This window comes from Vulpes lagopus, chromosome 9 (genome assembly GCF_018345385.1).
Source record: "Vulpes lagopus strain Blue_001 chromosome 9, ASM1834538v1, whole genome shotgun sequence".
Lineage (NCBI taxonomy): Eukaryota > Metazoa > Chordata > Mammalia > Carnivora > Canidae > Vulpes > Vulpes lagopus.
Window position 1 is genome coordinate 49063041 of NC_054832.1, and position 24249 is coordinate 49087289.

The 24249-nt window shown below is 34.9% G+C and overlaps 1 protein-coding gene across 8 annotated transcripts in view; it reads right to left on the reverse strand.

Moving 5' to 3' along the window:
* The window catches only part of RALYL (RALY RNA binding protein like), a 709315-nt gene that overhangs the window by 141921 nt on the left and 543145 nt on the right, over positions 1-24249 (reverse strand). For all 8 annotated transcript variants that reach the window (XM_041768619.1, XM_041768615.1, XM_041768623.1 and 5 more), the window contains one exon: positions 2312-2387. In XM_041768619.1, coding sequence (XP_041624553.1) covers positions 2312-2387 — 76 coding nt within the window. The remainder of the gene's footprint in view (positions 1-2311; positions 2388-24249) is intronic.

Consider the following 24249-nt stretch of genomic DNA (forward strand, 5'->3'; position numbering starts at 1 on the left):
CAGGATACAAAGAAAAGGAAAGCAGAAACAATCTCTTTTCAAGCTGCTACCATAGGCTCTGCACTAACCTAGGTGCTTTTGCCTCAATTATTTAATTTTACCCTTTGGAGAAAATTATACAACCATTATATGAGATAAAGAACTTGAAGCTCAAAACCTATGCCCTATGATCACAGAAATTGTTTGCAACCATTGTCCTTATACTATATCTAGTGTAAAGTCTTTCCTTTGCCACCTGCTGGCATGATTTTCATGGATAGAAATATAACTGATTATTGGTTTTGGTGGGCAGGAATCTCTGCTTTTTAATAATATCTATCATTTAGATAGTAGCAGGTGAGTAAATATGGGGAGCTGCGATCTTGTGGCAAGAGCATTATAACTGAAGACTGAAAACCACAGTTCAGTTCCTAATCTTGTTATTTTAGTTGGGGTGAGTCCTTTAATGTCTTGGAAACTTAGTTTTTTCATTTATAATGCAAGGCATATAATACCAACCTTGTGGAGTTCTGTGGTGAACAGATGAATACTGACTATGAAAACACAGTTTGCCCACATAAAAAGAAGGTATTACTATTATGAAGCTTATGTAAGAATGAGAAAGTGTGTATAAAAGGGCTTTCTCAGCTCTCTTTTGTTCTCTTTGTTACAGCTTTGTAATTTCATGACATCCTGGCCTTCACTTATGTAAACAGATGAAAACAGGATAAATAAGCATTTTTCCACTAATGTGATTTGTATACAATATATCAGATTAAATGAGCTTCTGCTTCTGATTCGTTTGAATTCACAATTCAATATAATTTAGCAATAGAGAAATAATAGTTAAAAAGACATCTGTTTCTTGTCATAAGCTTCTATTCTCATAAGGAAATCAAAACAGTCCAAGAACAGACAAAATGCGAAAATTAACATTACTGCACTGTGGTAACTCTTTGATGAGAAAAAAAAAAAGCCACTGATAGTTTGTTTTGTTAATTTTTGAAAATTCGACTTTTCAAATGTTCTGCATTAGCAACAGTTCTGTGTATACATATAAAAATGAATCTGATCGAAAAAAGAACTTGCATTTTCCCATTTAATTAGTATTATCCTTTACCTCAAACAATGTACAGAAAGTATCACTTGCCTTTGGTGGTGACTTCATTTCTGACCTTTGACATCAATACTGCCTTATGGTCACTTATCAAATTTGTTAAGACCTGCACCTTTCCACTTTTATGTAAAACTTAAGTGAAAGTTAAATAAATTCACACAGTAAAAATAATAAGAGCAATTAAGACATATTTTCAATATATCCTTTTGGATCTCTGATACATTAGAGGGCTCTGGGGTGTTAGGCATGAACAGGACCTTGAAACTCATCTAATTCTGACCCTTTTATTTCATGTTTGGGAAATGAGGCTGCGAGTGGCTAAAAAAAAAGAGATATGCTAGTTCTCAGAGAACAAAGACAAAAAAACAGCTCCAAGCTACCTTTTGAATACTCTTCTTACTGTAGTGTATCAGAATATAATCAATTTTGACAAGCATAACTCAATATTTCCTTACCCAAATAATATCAAGGAGGGGCCTTGCTCAACACTTACATTGGCTCTTTGGATTTGGACACTGATGGAATGAAGATACGTATCTGGGAGAAGACTAAATAAATTGGATGATGGGAGACCTCAATAGCTTAGAACAATTGGTGAAGCATAACAAAAGGGAATTTAACAGAGAGAGATACAAAATCCCCAATTAACAATATGAAAACCACTGACAAAAGTTCATTAAGTGGGACACATGGCTTAGCAGCAGAACTTTTTTTCCCCCCAAAATAGATGTTTTTAAAGAACTAAATGTTCTATGAATTTACTCTTGTCTTCTTCCCCAAAGGAACTGAATTTTACTTAACAGGACAGAAGTTTACACGGAGCAATAAAGATGCCAAATACCGTCTAATCTTATCCCCCTAGAATTGAGATTATGGGTGTGGACACTGAAAAACTGGGCACGCAGAGGGAGAAAGACCAGAATGCTAAATATTAAAAGATACTGACCTTTCCACCATTTTGTCAGGTGGAGTTATGAGGGATTTTTATTAGATTTTATTAGAGGACTATCTTGTACAGGGGTTGTGTTAAGTGGAGATAGGAAGGTTAAGGGCACGGTATTCCTGCCAGTGCTGTGTAATATACTTATATATTGAAAATTAGCATTTTGTGCCTGGAAAGATAGTTCTTTGAAACATTTGATTCCATATAGGGTATGCTGCCTTTAAAGCCATAACACGTTTCCATTACTGTCTCTAGTAAAATTGCTTACTTACCTATAAAGTGCAGAAAGGGGTCTTTTGTTTCCAGGTTTGGGTCTGTATGGTTTGGGTTCTCCTGCCATGTTGATATCTAAAAGCAAACAATAATATAGTACTGCTTAGGAAAAATTAATCCATTTGAGAAAAGTAAATCATAAGGTTTTCTTTTTCCTTCTGCTATTTTCTTTTTTTTATTTTATTTATTTTTATTTCTTTTATGATAGGCACACAGTGAGAGAGAGAGAGAGAGAGAGAAAGAGGCAGGGACATAGGCAGAGGGAGAAGCAGGCCCCATGCACCGGGAGCCCGACGTGGGATTCGATCCCGGGTCTCCAGGATCGCGCCCTGGGTCAAAGGCAGGCGCTAAACCGCTGCGCCACCCAGGGATCCCCTTCTGCTATTTTCTTATACAAATGTTACACACCATTCGTTTATTCAACGATTATTTACTGAGCACCTGCTTTAGCCCAGGCACTGTTAGAGCTATGTCATGTCCCAAACAGGCCAGATCCATGCCCTTGTAAATCTTACTTTCTCCTGGGGAAGAAACAGATAGTAAACAACAAACAAAATAAATAAGAAAAATATGTAACATATTAGAAAGTGATAAGAACTGTGAAAAAAGACAATGTTGAATGAGGTAGGGAAATCAGGAATGCTTAGTAAATAATGAGAGAATCAGTATCCTTCTAAATTGGATTTTTGCTGGGAATGTCTCAGTTTGCATAGACATTGCATGGAATAGAACTTTGTTCACAGTAGGAATTATTAATTTCCCACGACAATATCTTTCCACCTACGTTAGAAAAGGAACACAGATGGTGGGACTATAGAGTGTAGCAGGGTTACTGCGGGAACACAATGCACTCGGTAATCAGAATGTGCAGTTATAGTTCTGGGGTGGCCAGAAGAAGAGAGCACAGCCTTTGCCTTCATGAACTAATCATGAAAATATCTCTAAGATAAGACAGTAAGATGCTCAAGTACATGACAAAAGAGTATTTATATACAACCAATCCACTTCTGTCATAAATGTATAAAATTGTTCAGATGGGAAAGTGTTTTGTTTTTTTTTTTTCCAGAGGTTAAATTCAGGCAATTTATTGTAAACAGGATTACCCTGTCACCCTTTGGTGACAAAGGTTTGGAAAATCACATAAAAAACAAGATTGAATAAAGTTAAAATTCCTAAAGCATGATAAAAAGGAAAATCTAAAAAAAAAAATCTAAAAAAAAAAGCTTTTCAAGAAAAGCTTTGAAAAAAGTGAGGGACATTATTTTGACAGAAAAGAAAGGGAATGCTTCTCTCCCTTACCAATGGAATCAATACACTGGATTAGGGATGGATGAACCACCCAGCAGTTGAACACCACATCTGAAACTAGTGATGTACTATATGTTGGCTAATTCAATTTAAATTGAAAAAAGAAAACCTGAATTTCTAGATAAAATACAGCTGACTCTTCAATACTGGTGTGAACTGAACTGTCCATTTATATGAGGGTTTTTTTTTTCAGTAAGTACAATAGTGCTGTAAGTACATTTTCTTTTTTGCTTTCCTTAACATTTTCTTTTCTCTAGCTTACTTCTATTGTAAAAATACAGTATATAATATATATAAGATACAATGCATATGTTTACTATTTATGTTATTACTATGGTTTCTAGTCAACAGTAGGCTATTAGTAGCTGAGTTTTGGGGGAGTCAAAATTATATGTGAATTTTTTTCTAAATATTTATTTATTTTAGAGAGACAGAGAGGGAGAGAGAGGTGAGGAGGGCAGGGGAGAGAAAGAGGGAGAGAGAATCCCAAGCAGACTCCCTGCTGAGTGCTGAGCCTGACATGGGAGCTTGATCTCACTACCTTGAGATCATGCCCAAATCAAGAGTTGGTTGCTCAACAGACTTAGCCACCCAGGCACCCTCTATGTGTGAATTTTTGATGTGCAAGGGGTCAGTGCCACTAATTCCCATGCTGTTCAAGGGTCAACTGTATAATGTATCTTTTTTAAAAATAATACAACATTAAGCTAGTAAGAAAGTAAGGTGTTCAGAGAAGCCTACATCTGAGTAAAAACAGGAACTCAGATAGAAGTGGAAGACTGGCTCTGTCTTGTTACTTGAAGATGTTTGTTGAAACCAGGACTTGAACTAGAGGGGGAAAGAGACAGTGCCTACATGAAAGAAAATGAACTATATAATCAATGAATTCAATATCCATATGCGTTAAAACCCTTAAATAAGAAGAGACAGAAACTTCCTCCTTTTACCTAAGAACATCTACAAAAAAAAAAAATCTCTGGAAAAGTGTCATACTTAATAGTGAAAAACATTGGCCACATTTTCTTTAATATCAAGGAATTTATTTTATTCATTTTAAATTTTATTTATTTATTTATTTATTTATTTATTTATTTATTTATTTATAAGTAATCTCTACACCCAACATGAAGACAAAACTCATGACCCCGAGATCAAGAATTGGATATTCTTCTGATTAAGCAGCCCATCTTATCTAGGAATTTAAAAGGGCATTCACCATTAAAAATTCTGTATAATGCTGTACTGCATTTCATAGTAAGTGAAATAAGACAGGAAAATGGTATCAGACATGAGAAAGAAGTGAAATTGTCACAATTGTTGATAAGTGAATCCATATGAAAAGTCCAAAGCATCCACAAATTAATATAATTAATGATACAAAATTAAACTCCATGTCTCTACACAGCAATACATATTTTTAAAATATAATTATAAAATATGTAATTTATATAAAGATTTAATTTATATAAAGTACCTAGGAACAAATACACTATAAAAATTTAAAGCTGTTTATAAGGAAAATTGTAAAGCTATACAGGAAGACCTTACAGATACCTTACACAAATAGAGAAACTGAAAAATTTGCTATAACAGATATTTTAATTCTTCCAAAATTGATTTATTGATTCCATATAATTTCAGTAAAAACACCAAACATTCTTTTTATATCTCTGCAGAGTTGGATAAGTTGATTCTGAAATGTATATGTATAGAGCAAAAGGTCAAAATAACCTTTGGAAAAAGCCCCAAAGGTGGCAAACTTGCCTTATCAAGATTTACTTTAAGCTATAGTAATTAAGACTGTACTATTTGTATGGATAGAAAATGAACCACTGCAACAGAGTAGAGGACTTCCAAACGGACACACACAGATGTGGATTTCTGCATTAGAACAGAGATGGCATAGCTGATCAGTGAGTAAGGACAGGCTTCTAAAGCTGTAATAAGTGGTTACCAGTTACCACAAAGACAAATATGAAATTGGACCTCTACTGGGGAATCTGGGTGGTTCAGTCAATTAAGTGTCTGCCTTCAGCTCCAGTCCTGATCCCAAGGTCCTGAGATTGAGCCCCGCATTGGGTTCCCGGCTCAGTGGGAAGTCTGTTTCTCTCTGTGCCTCATCCCACTTGTGCTTGTGTGCTCTCTTTCATAAGTAAATAAAGTCTTAAAAAAAAAAAAAAAGTTAGACCTCTACCTTACACTAACACAGAAAAGTTAATTACTACTGCATTAAAAACCTAAGTGTAAGAGGCAAACATATATAACTCGTAGGAAGAAGGTAGCAGAATATCTTTTTGAGATCAGAGTATGGAAGGAGAATATTAAACCAGACATAAAGAGCACTAGCCTTAAAATACAAGACTTATACATTCTACTATGTTACAATAAAATAAAAGGATTTCTGCTCATCAAAAGTCACATAAAGACAATAGAAAGAAGGGCCACAAACTAGATGAAGAAATCCTTGAGAAAAGATTTGTTTCTGGAATGTATAAAAACCTCATTTACACAATAGGAAAAAGAGACAAACCACCAAATAGAAAATTGGGCAAAAATCACAGGAGAGACACTGTACAGAAGAGGAAAGATGAATGCTGAATAAACACATGAAAAGACTCAATCTCACTAGTAATGGAGAATTCAATTTTACTATATGTGCTGCTGAAGTGAGTACAGGAATGGAGAATTTAAACACTATGAAATACAATTGATATCCATTGAATTTACAATTTACAAAGTCTGACAGTATCAAGATTTGGTGAGGTTTGGGAGCAATTGGAATATGTATACATTGCATGTATAAGCATAAATGAAGTACAATGATTTTGGAAGATAATTTCACAGTTTATAATGGACTTAAAATGCCCAAACTCTATGAACCAGGAGGTATGAACCCAAAGAAACTCTAGCATATGTGCCTCATAAGATATATTCCAGGATGTTCATAGCAGTACACCAACATAGAAAAAATTCCTAGAAAACCCACAAATATCCATTGAAAGGTAACAGGATAATTAAGTTATATTTACAAATGAAATACTATACAATAGGTGAGAGAGAGACAGACAGAGACAGAGATTTAGAGTCATAGGCAACAACACTGAATCTCAGGAACATAACACCGACCGAAGAATGATGTCATGGGAAAACACTGACAGAATGAATTCTTTATGTTAAAAAATTTAAACAAATGTTACATAGGAATTAAAATACATGTAGTAAAATGAAAGAAGAGGAAGCAGAGAGAAACAATAAATTTAGGACGAACGGTTACTTTTAAAGGGCAAAAAGAATGTGGAACTTGGGGAGAACATCTAGGAGGCTTTAAAATTAATTATAATGTACTATGAAGGGTGCATGGGTATTGGGAGCATTAATTTTTAATACAACATCATTTTTTTTTAAAAAAGGATTTTATTCATTTATTTATTTGAGAGAGAGAGAGAGAGAGAACATGGGCAGGGGAGGGGCAAGAGAGAATCTCAAGCAGACTCCCCACTGAGCCAGGAGCCCAATGTGGGGGCTCCATCCCAGGACCCTGGGATCATGAGCTGAGCTGAAGGCAGACACAACCGACTGAGCCACTCAGGTACCTCTAGGGCCATTCTTTATAATATAAATTTTATCTTGTATATACCTACTAGCTAATAATGTATTAAAAAAGAAAATGGGAAAAATGATGGTAAGTTGTGGATGGATCAATGTTCAAGTCAAGGGCAGTGGGTTTTAGCAAACAAATAGTTTCAGCAAAGATTGCGAATGAGGAAATATCAGGAAAGAGGAACAGGTGGGTGGGTTGGTGTGTGGATTATTGGATATGAGAAGAGACCCCAAGTAGAACTTTACATCTAATGTTACTGGGATATAATCTTGGGTTCTGAGCAGAGGACAGCTGTGACAATGAATCATGAAGACAGTGATTCTTCTATGATTTAAGATAAAGCACAACCAAGATCAAGGTTATCTGAATCTTTTGCATGTGACAGAGTTGGAACAAAAAAATGAGTGAAACAAAAGCAGATTTCTATTATTTTTATAAGCTTTGTAATTATGGTAAAGGATACACATTCATGAAATATAATTACACAATGTGTGTGTCTCTAGTTCAGACTCCAGGAGTCTTTATTATGAACTGAAAATGTAAAAATATTCTCATATATAAATAAAAAGCTTGAGACTTAAGTGTCTCAACACAAATACTGTAACATCTTTTTTTTTTTAAATATGGTTCTGAGGATAAACTTAGGAGTTTGACAGCATACACATACAATGGAAAGCCTTTCGTGAAAGGTGGTTAAGCTCAGTATTTCCATTTCATCAATGGAGATGAAAATATTTTGTTTCTTATAGACATAAAATAGTGTTCAAATGCATAATTTTCCTTATAATTTATTAAAGGGGGATCCCTGGGTTTAGCGCCTGCCTTTGGCCCAGCGGCGCGATCCTGGAGACCCGGGATCGAATCCCACATCGGGCTCCCGGTGCATGGAGCCTGCTTCTCCCTCTGCCTATGTCTCTGCCTCTCTCTGTCTCTCTCTGTGACTATCATAAATAAATAAAAATAAATAAATAAATAAAATGGAACAGTTTAAAAAAAAAGAATTTATTAAAGGAAGTACTTATATTTTATATATTTCATTTTTCTGTAGTGGAAACAACTTGGTGTTAATGGACAGGGATGAGGGTGAAAGGGGTTGGATGTGGTCCAAAGAGAAGGGATGGTGGGTACTGAGCTCAACTAGTCAGTGAACATAAAGTCTTGCCTAGCTCTGTATGAACGAGCATTTCCATACTGAAATTTATAAATACAAGATTTAATTGTGTCTTCAGGATAACCATGGTTTATTGGGAAGCCAAGGCTCAGGATTTCGTGTCTCAAGAGCTTTTGGCCTTGAAGGGGCCATGCAAATGACATCTGAACACTAAACTCTGGTCAGTGCTGGAGAGACATCCTGAAGTTCCTTCCCTGACTGTTGGGCACTGTGTAGGTTTCCCATAGGTAGGGCAAGAGGAACAATGACCAAAGTTCAGTTTTCTGCCCCCTGTATAAGATAGGGGCTTTGGAATAAAACACTGAGATACAGAAAATAAAGTGTTATTTTTTAAATTCCCAGATTTGGAAACAGAGTCATACCAAATACTAATATTGAGAAATAGTATAGTGTTCTCAAGAAACACTGTAGACTCAGTTATCCTCAATGCATTTTTTTGAGATCATTTAAAAAATCCTAGTTCAATTTCTACTTGTTTTGTGTAAGTACCGATAAAGGAGCCTATATATCGAGAAGGTGGACTCTATTATCTAAGTATTAGAACTATATTCTTCTAGAGACAGTCAGTAAAATTAGGTAAGGACCATTAAAAAGAAGTCTCTTAAAGTGTTCTGTTTGGGTACAATATACTCACATCTGTGTAGAAGAACTCCCCCAACCTCTTTCTGGCCTTAGGGACAAAGCAGAAGGAGCTAAACTTTTACCCATGGATAGGAGATGACTGGAAATAGCAGAGCGCCACAAAGAAGGGGGGGGGCATCTGTATTTTGTCCTATGACATTATGAATCTCAATAAGGACCAATTAAGAGACTTTCGAATTTGCTTCAAAATTATTCTTCTAATATTAAACCTCAGAATCAAAAAACTGAAAAACATCCTGTTGGGCTACTAAATATCTTTCTTCACAGTAAACTACTTAAAAAATATATTACACATTCTAAAAAATTAAATCAGTTTTCCTTTCTTCTTTATCTAAGCCAAATAAGCAATGCCGATATACTATGACAGAAATAACTGTAAAGTTAGAGGGCTGGAAAAAGTCAATGAGCTGAACCTATTCTGGTTTGAGGTAAATGAGATGAGGCAAAGAGAGACCAGGTACTGCTCCAAAGTGTCATTCTCCGAAATGATATCCAACACATGTTAATGTATCTGTTTGACCAATTCCCGTAAGGCTAGGGTGATGGTAAGGGCATTCTATTAGTTCATGCTTTACAGCTCTTGGAAAGGTATCTCCAATTCGACACCCAAACACTGTAACTCTCCTTGTTGGCACCCCCATGTTATGTAATTACATCCAATAGCACAGATTACTGAGTGTTTCCCTTTGACTTTGGACTTTTATCCTGCACAGTGTTGTTTATCCAATTGGTGTTCAATGAGTCTACTGGTTGATTCAACTCACACAGACCAGAAGGTATATCCTTGCACAGGCTGTAGTGTGGCTAGCCAAACACATTTTGTCAGCACATTTCCTAAAGTGGTTATTTATTTGAAGTACGTTTTGGAAGCCGTTAATAGGTATGTTGCCAAACAAATAAACCATGGTAAAATAAGCTAGGTAAAAATGCTATAATATATCTCTTTCTTGGATATTTATAATGCATATTAAAGGACAAGACTCTGGACAAAAGAAATACTCAGTTGTGTTTTAACTTATACCTATCATCTATCTATCTATCTATCTATCTATCTCATCTATCTATTTATCTTATATTTGTATAAGATATACATGTATGTATACATGTATACATGTATCTATGTATCTTATATTTGTATCTATCTGAATACATAGTATATTTTGGATGGCACACCTGTGAACATCTAGCAAAACAGTGTGCTCCCAAAATACTGGTTTATGAGATACCTGAAATATTTAGAAAAAATATTTTACTTTTATTTCTTTGCCATGTTTCAACTTGGAATATCCTCATATGAAAAGATAATTTAATCTTTTCAATCACATATTATTTACACTACTACAGTAAACAGACACTTGCTACTTACCTCTACCACTAGTGATCCCTGCTGGCATCTGTCATTTCTTTTTTCCTTTTTCTCAAGATTTTATTTACTTATTTGACAGAGATAGGGAAAGAGAGAGCAAGCACAAGCAGGGGGAGCAGCACAGGGAGAGAGAGAGGGAGAAGCAGGCTCCCCTGATGTGTGACTATATCCCAGGACCCTGGGATCATGACCTGAGCCAAAGGCAGATGCTCAACTGACTGAGCCACCCAGGTGCCCTGGCATCTGCCATTTCTAGAAGAATTTCACCTTGATATCAAAGTCATGTCTAACTTATAGCATAATAAAGCATCCACATGATCAATATCATTTTTTAGATGGAGAAAAAAATTAAATGAAATATTTTTCAAAAAGAATCAATCCAAAGTAATATCTTTATTTTTGAGATTTTTTTTTGTTTTCTTTTGTTTCCTTCCCCAGGTTTAAATAAAAGTTTAAATAATTCAGCCATGGCATATAGACTGCCAGGAAAGTCATTCAGAGCCTTTTATTGTTCACATTTAAAAGATTTAGGGATTCATTACCATTCCATTGAATAAAAATGCAGGAGATAAAGAAAATAGTCTGTTATGTTTGACAAGTGAATGCATGAACCATACATTTCCCCAGTGTAAGTTCCCTCTGTTAAAGAGTGTTTGTGCATTTATTAGTTCAGACCCTCAAAACAATCCTGTGAAATAAGCAGAGCAGGAATCATTATTCCCACATCATGTACACAGATGTTTGAGGAACTGAGAGATTAAACGGCATTCATAATAATATCACTAGATCAGTTCACTACAACTGTGTCTGTTACTGGGCATGGCCCATGTGCCAGGCACTGACTGATCCCCTGCCCCTGTCCCGAGAGAGAACACTGAGAGCAGCAGCCTTGAACTAGAGTTGCAAGACTCACCGTCTAGAACTTCTTTTACTCTCTTTCATTGCTCATAATCAGATTTTGGATGTCACATTTTCTGTGCCACTCAATCCTGGTTTGGCTGTGGAAAGTAATATACTCTGCGTCCCCAGGAGTTTTGGCATCATGGGGGAGGATGCATGATTCAGAGAATGCTGTAAGATCTGTCTGGCAGCAGTGGGGGAAATATACTCGACCCAGTGGATGGCTTGAGATTTTCTGGCCAGGTAGGTTCACAACACAACTCCACAGTTTGTTGGAGCTGCCCGGAAGTGCTTTTACTCCAAGGAAAAAAATGCACCAGACTTGCAAATGCAAGTATAACCTACCATGTGCTCTGAAATATGGACATTTGAAGTATTTTAAGCCTAAAGCGGAAAATGGAGCTAATTTGGTACAAAAGTAAATGGCTTTCTAATCTTGTTGTTTTTCCCTTCACGGAATCAAAGCTAGTTTTAACACTTGAAATATGTCTTTAATAGTATGTTAAAATATTCACTGTTATGGGAATAAAACTATAGTCTAATTTTACTGGGCAGTCACTGAATTGTGACCATTTTAATGAGCCTTTGGACCTGGGTTCATAAATTAGTTCTGACACAGCACTATGGCACGTTGGCCTCTGGTTATTAGAATGCTAATGCAAAGATCACTGGTTGGCCAGATTCCCATTTGTTACCAGAAAATGCTCTATGCTTCCAGGCTCTGTCTGCAAGGGCAAATAAAAGTGGAAGCTTGAACGTATTACTAATTACTTGGTAAGTCCAACCACTGTATGTGACTTATTTGGATTCAAATGGTTTTTTTCCCAATAGAAACTGAAGTGGAAAGAGTGGGCATGTATAGTTGATGCCCTTTTTAAATTTACTGTCTATTGTGTTCAAAGGTTATATTAAGAAAATAAAAATGCCACAAATCATTCATTTTCATTGATCAAATAACTGTTGAACCTACAGAATGTGCCAAGTGTTGTGCTAAGTATTGGGTAAATGTATATGAACACTATGTTCTCTGGGATGTCACAGAGAGAGATGAACTACAGCAAATATGAGAAACATCACAATAAAGATGAATACTTTGTGCTTTGGGAATGTGGCACCCCACCCCCCATTGCTGAGAAGGCTCTCAAGAGTTTACTCTTGGTACATGATGTGGTTTCCTCCCAAGACACTGGTTATAATGTTAGCAGTTTCACAGACCCCCATCTACCAGCAAACTGCAAAACCTTCAGCTCTATCCTTAAGCTGTAGAGACCTGTTTCTGTCTTTTCCTTTGTTTTATTTTGCTTTTCTCATCAAAACTCCCATTAGCTAATGGTTAAAATACTTTTGATTTCCCTGAAGCATAGTGGCCAGGAAACGAGGAAACTGTGGCATTGGTGCATGTTTACTCGATGTCCAGTTTAAAGTTCTTTAAAAAAATAATAATAAAAAATAAAGTTCTTGGGCAGCCCCAGTGGCACAGCGGTTTAGCGCCGCCTGCAGCCTGGGGTGTGATCCTGGAGACCCAGGATCAAGTCCCATGTAGGGCTCCCTGCATGGGGCCTGCTTCTCCCTCTGCCTCTCTCTCCGCCCCCACCCCCGTGTGTCTCTATGAATAAATAAATAAAATCTTTAAAAAAAAATAAATAAAGTTCTTTAACAGAGAATACCAGCTCATTTTTCACACAGGTACAAAGCAATTTTTTAAAAATCAAATTTGAATTTATTTAATTCCTAGAACTATTAACTTGCATAATCTTTTCTCTGTCACTTTCTCTCTTATATTACCTTGGGTATTTTTTTTTTTGAAGAATGCTTTTCTATATTCTATAAACATCTCTAAAAATCTCTACAAAGGTAAAAATGAAATACTATATGTTTTATTAAGGCATTAAGGCTCCAGAAACCAAATGAATCAAATCTAAAATTTAGATAAATTATGTTCACCAGCAGCACTGTGAATTTGTTTAGGACCTTGCTTACCAATTTTACAAGTATACTTAATGACCCGTTGACATTAATAGTAGAGACAATTGCTGTGATAATTAAGACCAAAAATACCTAGTGAAAAAAAGACCAAAAATACCTGGCTAAAAAAATTTCAGCCATGTGTTTATTATCAGTGCATGGGTTTAACAGCATTCATTTCTTTGCATCTCAAGAGTTTATTTAGTTTCATACTTGAGGGCAAAAGTTCCTTAAGGAAAGTAAAATTCAACCACAGAATCTGGATTAACAGTTTCCTTGAGAACTCTTCAGATTTCCGTCAGTGTAGTAAAGCAGATCCCAAGCTTTGGGTATTGTTTCTCTCTGTTCCTTTCTTTCTCTAGTCTTGCTCTTTTTATATATGTATAGATAAATTTATTTTCTGAGGTCCTTTTTGTGTTGACTTTGCATTCAGCATAAAAAACACCAAAGCTACTGTGTTCAGATTATTTTATAATTCATAAATATAATGAAACGCCAAAGCTAACGTTAGGTAGCTAACTGCATTCTACATCCAGATTAGTATAAAACTCTAACACTCAAAGTCTGGTTGGCAAACAATAGCATCTGTATTCTGTAGGAACCTGGTCGTATTGCAGAATTAGGGTTCCATGTCAGACCTAATAAATCAGACTACATTTTAACAAGCACCCAGGTAACTGCTCTACACATTCAAGTTTGAGAAGCAATAGAATCTAACACATTTAGCTTACATCCTTTCTCTTAATTTTTCTTTAAGGATTTTACTTTTTTAAAAAACTGTTTTGAAAAGAAAGTATTAAGAATTCTGAGCAGACAGTATCACTAACCATCAGAGAAATGCAAGTCAAAACCACAATGAGATACCACCTCACACCTGTCAGAATGACAGAAGAAATCAAAACCAGAAGAAGCAAATGTTGGTGAGGATGTGGGAAAAAAGGAACCCTTGCGCATTGTGGGTGGGAATGGGAATGGGAATGGAAACTGGTGCAGCCACTGTGGAAGGCAGTATAGAGGTTCCTCAAAAAGTTTAATATAAAACTAACCTAAGATCTCATAATCACACTACTGGGTATCTGCCCAAAGAATACAAAAACACTGATTCAAAAGGATATATGCACCCCTATGTTTAATTTAGTTATTGTAAATAATGTTGCAGTAAACATAGTACCCATCTGCAAGATGAATGGATGAAGAGGATGAATGGATATATATATATATAATATTATATATATTAGTATAATGCAATGCAGTATTACTCAGCCATAAAAAAAGAATGAGCTCTTGCCATTTGCAACAACGTGGATGAATCAAGAGAGTATAATGCTAATTGAAAGAAGCCAGTCAGAGAAAGAAAAATACCATATGATTTCATTTATATATGGAATTTAAGAATCAAACCAAAAAACAGACTCTTAACGATAGAGAACAAACTGATGGTTACCAAAGGGGAGGTGGGTGGAGGGATGGGTAAAAAAGGTGAAGGGGATTAAGAGTACACTTAATCCTGATGAGCACTGAGCAATATATGGAATTGTTGAATTGCTATATTGTACACCTGAAATGAATACAACACTGTATGTTAACCACACTGTAATTAAAATAAAAATTCGGAGCAGAAAAATAAAGTGTTTAGGGAAGAAACTTGAAAAATGCTTTTCTAAAGGCTTAGTATGGATAATGATATCTTAATGTCATCTTTGATGATAAATATAGTTGCTAGCATTTGAAGATTGTTTAATATTTGATCACATTTTCACAGACCTTAAAAACATTTTCACAATAATCTTGTGATGTGGGTCTTATTGCAGATTCACATTTATACAAATTAAAGTTAAGAACATGTAAGTTATTTACACAGGGTAACATAGCTAGTGGTAGTGGTGCCAAGACTCTGAGTTCAGGAGTTCTCACTATAAATAAACATGTTTTATAGGTGAAGTTTGACTTTTCAGTTAAAAATAAATATATCACTTTTGGCATGGCTTATAGAATTTAATGACAAATTACTAATATATTTCATAATTTCATTTATTAAAGAAGATAAATTTTTCACAAAGTCTTCATGAATATACATAAAGTAGAAAACCATTACATGAAATCTTATTGTTAAAATTTCATGAGAAAGCAAAACTTCAAAGAGCTCTGTGACCAAAAATGTAATCGTAGAAGAGCCAGAAATCAAGGAAATGCAAAGGATCTAACTTCCTTCACCAAGAGCAGGAAAAGAAATAGATTACCTGATATTTAATTAATAAAGCCAAGCTAAGATAAAGACAAGAATACACAGGGTTTAATCAGATAAAAATTCTTTTAGCTATTGCTATGCAACAGTAAGTAGAGGAGATGTGCCTGGGTGGCTCAGTAGGTTAAGTGTCCGTCTTCAGCTCAGGTCATGATCTCGGAATCCTGGGATCTTGGGGTCCTGCAGTCGAGCCCCATGTCAGGCTCCCTGCTCAGTGGAGTCTGCTTCTCCTTGTACCTCTGTCTCCTCCCCCCTGCTCATGCTCATGCTCTGTCTCTCTCTAAAATAAATAAATAAAATCTTAAAAAAAAAAAAAACCTCAAGTAGTGGATTTTAAAATTACTCCAGCTGTATCATATTCCCTCTCTATCCAGCCACATTCCTTCTCTTGCTCTTCACACCTCATATCCTACTATGTTCCTCTACCTTTCTCCTCTCCAGGTATACTGGTCTCCTTTTCTCAGGCAGTCCAGGTGTGTCCTTCTGCCTTTGCATTAGCTGCCTCCTCTCTCCTAGCCTCCTTTCCCCCTATAAATCCATGGCTAATTCCCCCAATCCCTTCAAATCCTTGCTTAAATGTCACCTTCTCACCTATTTAATGTGCAGCATTTCATTTCCCCATACTTCTCACACTCACAATCCCCATTATGCTGCTTGAATTGTTTTCTGAAGGATTTATCACTTCTTAATTCATAGTACAATTGTTTATTATGCCTATTGTTTATCACTAGGCGATGCCCTGCCCCCATGCTAAATGTTGGCTCCATGAAGCCAGGGATCTTTGTTTTGTTCACAGATATATTCAAAGCACCTAGAATATCTGGCTAGTAGATGGAGCTTTATAAGTGTTTGTTGAATATATGAATGACTTAATCAATGAATTCGTGTCTGTTTTATCTGAACTTCAGTGATTCAACATGGCTGTCAAAAGCAGAAAGTTACAGTCAAGAACAAGGTTATAGTTATAGTGACCATGCAGTTTAGTATCTACACGAAGCACTTTTGGATGTTAATAGGGCATTAGAATTATTAAAATTATGTAATTAAAAATTTATTTAATTGATCAACAAATTGGTTTATTATATCACTGGTTCTATAAAAGGGGGTAATTAAAATATTTTTTAAAACTCTTAATCTGTTTAAAATAAAGACATATTAAAACAAATTTAAGTTGATTATCTGAATATGAAATATAACATGAACTGAGTAATTTTAGTAATTTTCCCTGGCACTTTGATCAGTTTATACTATGCCTCTTACATTTTTCCATAAAATTTGTTTCCAATTATCTTATTTTAAATTTTTCATAAAATTGCACAAGTCTTCCTCAAAGTTGCATTTGCCATTACTAGTTTTGACATTACTGATACTCTCAAATTATTCTGCTCTATAAATACAATATTTTTAATTGAGAAAATACTTCTACAGGTACTAAGGAAGACCAGCTCAGAACTGTTATAAGTAGAAAATATTCTTAATTCTATTTTTATGTTGATATATGTAACTGTATCAGACCAAATATTTTCATAGGTATTGTCTTTTTTACTTCCATTCAGAGTACATTTCTTGACATATTTTTATAAAAGATTTTATAAAATCTTTTAAAGTTTTTATATCTCATAAAAATATGTCAAAATGTCTTAATTTTCTTTTGAATGTCTTAGTAAGAGCGGATGTCATACAACCATCAGCATTCTCAGTTTCATTTCTTTTTGATACAAAATAAAACTCCCTAATTATAAATAGGACTTTATAAAGAGTCAAAAGACTTTTCCTTCAAGTTGAGACATTTCAAAGCATTATAATAGAAAAATGAAAATTAAATCTTGTATATCTTTAGAGCTGTCACTATGTAATTTATTCCATTCATTGCTTCTGCAAGAATTGTTTTCTCACTTATGAGATTTGCTTTTAATAATAAGAATTTTTTATAAACTTCCACATTTGAATCCTGCTGAACATTTTGATTAGAGATTTCCAACTAATTTTAAAGAAAATGTAACCCAACTTTATAGAGTAGTCACAAAGTACTTCTTTAAAAGATCAAACATATGAAATTCAATTGATGATTGGTAGCAGGGAGAGATTTTGTAATGATAAGCTGATGTCTTTAGTTCACAATCAGATTCATCACCAAAAATTTTGTAGTTCTGTTTCCTGACTCTATAAACATAAAAAATATTTATAAAATGTAATATTTACAGGTCAATTTGTATAAACTAGTAAAATAGCATAGCTTATTTGATGCAATTATGAATTATTTATATACCATAACCAGTTCCAAGTATATTTCTGCTCCACAGCTTTCATAATATGCTAAAAATGTTATTTTTTACCTGCTGTGCTCTACTCAAATTTGTATTCATATTATCACTGTAAAAATCATGTAATTTTATCTTCAATGTTGAATTTTTAAACTAAATATTACAATGCCTGGGAAATGAACTAGGGGTGGTGGAAGGGGAGGAGGGCGGGTGTTGGAGGGGAATGGGTGACGGGCACTGAGGCGGACACTTGACGGGATGAGCACTGGGTGTTTTTCTGTATGTTGGTAAATTGAACACCAATAAAAATTAATTTAAAAAATAAATATTACAATGCCATTCACAAATAATGTCATAAATTTCAAAGTTTTCATTTAATACTCAAAAAATAAGGGTTTTAATCTTAAACATTTAAAGATATAAATAAATTAGCTTAGGGCCTATTAAAAATGTATGAACAAAACAATCATTGTTATTAAAAGACTTTTAGAATAATTACTAAGGCTAGAAATTGCCCATAAGGTGGGAAGTCAGGACAATGTGATTTTCAAAAAGAATTGTCTGTTTCTGAAATTTTAATTTATTTTTTATTGAGATTTAATTAGGTATAGCATTATAATAATTTAACATATGCATATATGTGAATTGATCATGACAATAACAGTAGTTAAGGTTCATCCATCACCACACAATTACAAATTTTTTTCTTGTGATGAGAACATTTAAGATTTACTCTTTCAAATATATAATATAGTACTAATATCTCTATCTCTTATTGTCATGCTGTACATTACATCCCCATGCTTATTTATTTTATCATTAGAAGTTTGTACCTTTGACCATCTTCACCCATTTTGTCCACCCTCCATCCTATCCTGCTTTTGGCAACCACCAATCTGTTTTCTGGATCTATGAGCTTGGTAGCTGATTTTTTTTTTTTTTAGATTCCCACGTATAAATGGTATTATCTTTCTTTGTCTGACTTATTTCACTAAGTTTAATGCCCTAAAGTTCCATCCATGTTATTAACAAATAATAGGATTTCCTTCTTTTTTATCGATGAATAATATTCATATATACACACATATGCAATGGTATATATACAAATGATATATCTAAATCTGTATCTATCTATTCCACATTTTCTTCATCCATTGATCCACTGATGGATACTTTTGTTTCCATGTTTTGGCTGCTATAAAAAAAATGTTACAACAGATATGGAGTTACATATATTTTCCAGCTAGTGTTTTTGTTTTCTTTGGAAAAATACCCGTAAGTGGATTTGCCAAATGATATTTTCAATTTTTTCCTCAAAAGGAATTCTTGTTGGCTGGAGCCTGAGCCACTGGCTCAGGGGCTCAGAGGTACAAATCACTTGCAGAGGGTTTAAAATATGACTTCAAAGACATATTGTTTATTAGTGACTTATGGGCCTTAAAAGAAACATTAATATCACAGATTTATAGTGGGGTTAATGGTAGCCATTTTATAAAAATTTGCTAGATTTTTTTCTGATAAATTTCTGAACTGTAAACTAATCTGCATAGTACCTATGTAATATCAATACTGCTTTCCCCAATTTACAGAGACTAAACCTTTAGGCAAGAGAGATGAATAACCTGCATGAGGCCATGCACCTAGTATTCTGACAGAACCCACATCAAACTAGATTATTTGTGACTCCAGAGGTACATTCCTCAAACTACCCAATTACCTGTTCCTGCTTTAAGGGTAGAAATTTGATCCTAATGCTCTTGGCAACCACAAATGCCTGAGCAAAAGAAAGATAGAGATGTTTATCTCCATTGGATATTGAATAGTGACAACTGCAGGCAATTTGCTACTTGGGTTAGCGCTTATTAGCTTTTGATGAATATCCTAAAGAGACAGGATCTTCAACATGTTGTATTTGGGAAAAAGGCATGTCCTAGGGGCATTTTTTAATAGTGATTGATTACAAGGCAGTTCAGAAAATATGTCCACAAATTCTTTCACACATGTAGTAGTCAGAATAATAGTGCCCCCTCCCCAAAGACATGCAGAGCCTAATTTCCAGAACCTGCAAATATATTACATTTTGTGACAAAGATGAAATAAGCTGATTTTAAAATAGGGAGAGTATCCAAGGTTATCCAGGTGGGGCCATTGTTATCACAATGGTCCTTAAATTTGGAAGAGGTAGGAAGGAGAAAAGGTCAGAGTGATGAAATGTGAACAGGACTCAGCTCACCAGTGTTGGCTTTAGAGATGTAAGGAGGGAGCCATGAGCAAAGGAATGCGGGAAGCCTTTAAAATCTAAGAAAGGCAAGGAAGCAGATTCTCCCTGAGAGTCTCCAGAAAGGAACACTGCCCAGCTGACCCCTTTACTTTTACCCAGTGAGACCTATGCTGGATTTCTGAGCTACAGAACTCTAAAATACTAAATTTGCATTGTTTTAATCCACTAAATTTATGGTAATTTGTTACAAAAATAGAAAGCTAATACAATACCCCTTCCTTCAAGAAGCAGAATATAATTCATGTCTGCTTGAGTGCGGGCTGGACTTCCTTCTAATCAATAGAATGTGAGACTTGGGCAGCCCGGGTGGCTCAGCAGTTTAGCACACCTTCAGCCCAGGGCCTGATCCTGGGGACCCAGGATCAAGTCCACGTCGGGCTCCCTGCATGGAGCCTGCTTCTCCCTCTGCCTTGTCTCTGCCTCTCTCTCTCTCTCATTAATAAATAAATAAAATCTTAATTTAAGAAAATATAGAATGTGAGACTCACTTCTAATGAATAGAATGCAGCAGAAAATGGTGTACTACTCCCTAGATTAGGTTATAAAAAGACTGTGTCTTCCACTTTAGGGATACTCTTTCTTTCTCTGAGATTTCATCCTCATTCTGCAGGAGCTGGATGCCATATCACTAGGCACTCTGTGGAGAGGCTACTTGGTGTAGAGCCAAGCCCTGCCAGCAACCATGTGGGTGAAGTTGGAAGAATATCCTTACCAGTCAAACCTTTAGATGGTTGTAACCCTAATACTTTGATGGCAGCCTTGCGAGAAGCTCTAAACCAGAGCCACACAGGTAAGCTATGCTAAGATTTCCTGACCACAGAAATGGTAAAGTAACAAATGTTTGCTATTTTAGGCTATAAAACTTTGTAATAACTTGTTACATAGTGATAGATAGCTAATATAATGACTCTAAAGTTTGTATTTATCTATCAAAAGATAAGAAATAAGCAGAAAAGGAAAAAAATACTAGTTAGGTGAGCAATGCTCCATTTCTCCAAATAAACTCTAATATGAATGTGCATGTTTCATTGGAAAGTTGTGAGAAAGTCAATATTTTTAGTGTAACAAGTACACCTATAAAAGTTGTCACTTCTATAAATATAATTTAGTCATTCAGATTATAAATGAAATTAAAACCTCAATGTTGAGAATAAAATTTTTCAAAACATGCAAATTTATTATCAATAATTTCATCCATTTTACACATATTTTAGTGGATGAGAGCTGTCAAAACTACTAAGATCAACAAAGGTAATTAACCTCTAATTTTTCCCCTGTTCTTTCTTCTATTTTGCTTTTCCCTTGAAGTCTAAACTTAATGGAACAAAGCATGCAATAAACTGAGGTTAATTAATAGGTTTCTTACTTAGCTATACAGAAATATTCTCTAGACTGCAATTTATAAAGTTTAATAACTTTCAGTCAAATATATGTATGTGTGTATACAAACACATACATATCCATTAAACAAAGAAAAATAACCATTTACACTTCATGATATTTTCACGTTGAATTTCAAATTGAATATGATTATTGAAATAGAGTATCATTTTTTTTTCCTCTAGGAGTCTAACTTGTCTTGGATAACTGAATACATGCACTAGCCATGCTAAACCTAACTACATGACAAATAGCCAGGTTCTCTCCTCATCCTCTTTTTTAGTTTTGCTAACATTCAGATAAGGTTTAATACTCACAACTTCTTTTAAATGTGTTAGTTAATCAAATCCATTTCTCCAGCATTGCTAAAATACAATTCCCCAAATCCAGCTTAAAAATTGACTTGTATATAAATCATCTGTATGTATGAATATAAAAAAGATACACAAACTGCACACTGGGGATCTTTTTTCATAAGGTTGAATGAGTTTCCTTATTTAAATGTTATAGTGGGGGAAAAAGTATTTTTAAATAGATCAGTGTCCATTATATTCTCTGTGAAATCAGAACTAGTTTTACCTTTTGAAACTAACTCCTAAGGAAATTTCTAGTGGATAGTGATTATGTGTTTTATTTTGTAATGGCCCCTACTACTATAGTAATATTTTATACCACATCTGATCTGAGTTTAATTACCATTGTATCATCCAATAATCATGCTATTGAAAATATTCCTAAATTCTATTCATATTCATCAATAACAAATTGGGATTTATACTTCTATGCAGAGGATATAGAAGCCCTTTTCTCCTTAATTTAAATTATCCTTATTACAAAGAAATAATCCACAAAAACAGGGACTTAAATTCACTAGGGACACTAATTCATATCTTTCAATAGTTACTCAAAACGTGAATTGGCTAAATGATCCCATCAAAAGATGCAGAGTTTCAGACTGGATAAAAAAGCACAACCCATCTATTTGCTGTCTACAAGAGGCTCATTTTAGACCTAAGGACACCTCCAGCCTGAAAATGAAAGGTTGGAAAACCATTTATCATTCATATCATCCTCAAAAGAAAGCTGGGGTAGCAATCATCATATTAGATAAATTTAAGTTCATCCCAAAGATAGTAGTAAGAGATGAAGAGGGACACTATATCATACTTAAAGGGTCTATCCAACAAGATAGAACAATCATGAATATATATGCTCCTAATGTGGGAGCTGCCAAGTATGTCAATCAATTAATAACCAAAGTAAAGACATATTTAAATAAAATACACTAATAGTAGGAGACTTCAATGTGGCATTTTATGCAAATGACAGATATTCTAAGCACAACATCTCCAAAGAAACAAGACCTTTAAATGATACACTGGACCAGATGGATTTCACAGATATTTACAGAACTTTGCATCCAAATGCAACTGAATACACATTCTTCTCAAGTTCACATGGAACTTTCTCCAGAATAGACCACATAATCAGGTCTCAACCAAGACCAAAAGATTGGGATTGTTCCCTGCATATTTTCAGACCATAATGCTTTGAAACTTGAACTCAACCACAAGAAGAAATTTGGAAGAAGAACATGGGGAGGTTAAAGAGCATCCTACTAAAAGATGAATGGGTTAACCAGGAAATTAGAGAAGAATTAAAAAGATTCAGGGAAACTAATGAAAATGAAGGTACAACCATTCAAAATCTTTGGGATACAGCAAAAGCAGTCCTAAAAATCCCTCAAAAATTGGAAAAAACTCAAATACACAAGCTAACCTCGCACCTAAAGGAACTGGAGAAAGAACAGCAAATAAAACCTACACCCAGCAGAAGAAGAGAGTTAATAAAGATTCGAGCAGAACTCAATGAAATAGACACCAAAAGAACTGTAGAACAGATCAACAAAATCAGGAGTTGGGTCTTTGAAATAATTAGTAAGATATATAAACCATTAAGCAGCCTTATTAAAAAGAAAAGAGTCAAATTAATAAAATCACGAATGAAAAAGGAGAGATCACAACCAATAGGAAGGAAATACAAGCAGTTTTAAAAACATATTATGAGCAGCTATATGCCAAAAAATTAGGCAATCTAGAAGAAATGAATGCATTTCTGGAAAACCACAAACTACCAAAAGTGGAACAGGAAGAAATAGAAAAAGTGAACAGGCCAATAACCAGGGAGGAAATTGAAGCAGTCATCAAAAACCTCCCAAGACAAAAACTCCAGGGCCAGATGGCTTCCCAGGGGAATTCTATCAAACATTTAAAGAAGAAACAATACCTATTCTACTAAAGCTGTTCTGAAAGATAGAAAGGGGCAGAATACTTCCAAACTTGTTCTATGAGGCCAGCATCACCTTAATTCTAAAACCAGACAAAGACCCCACCAAAAAGGAGAATTATAGACCAATATCCCTGATGAACACAGATGCAAAAATTCTCAACAAGATACTAACCAATAGGATCCAACAGTACATTAAGAAGATTATTCACCATGACCAAGTGAGATTTATCCCTGGGAACCAAGGCTGCTTCAACACTCATAAAACAATCAACATGAGAGATCATATCAACAAGAGAAAACACGAGAACCATATGATCCTCTCAATAGATGCAGTGAAAGCATTTGACAAAATACAGCATCCATATATCTTTTTTTTTTCAGCATCCATTCCTGATCCAAACTCTTCAGAGTGTAGGGATAGGGGGAACATTCCTCTGTATCTTAAAAGCCATCTAAAAAGCCCACAGAAAATATCATTCTCAATGGGGAAACACTGGGAGCCTTTCTCCTAAGATCGGGAACAAG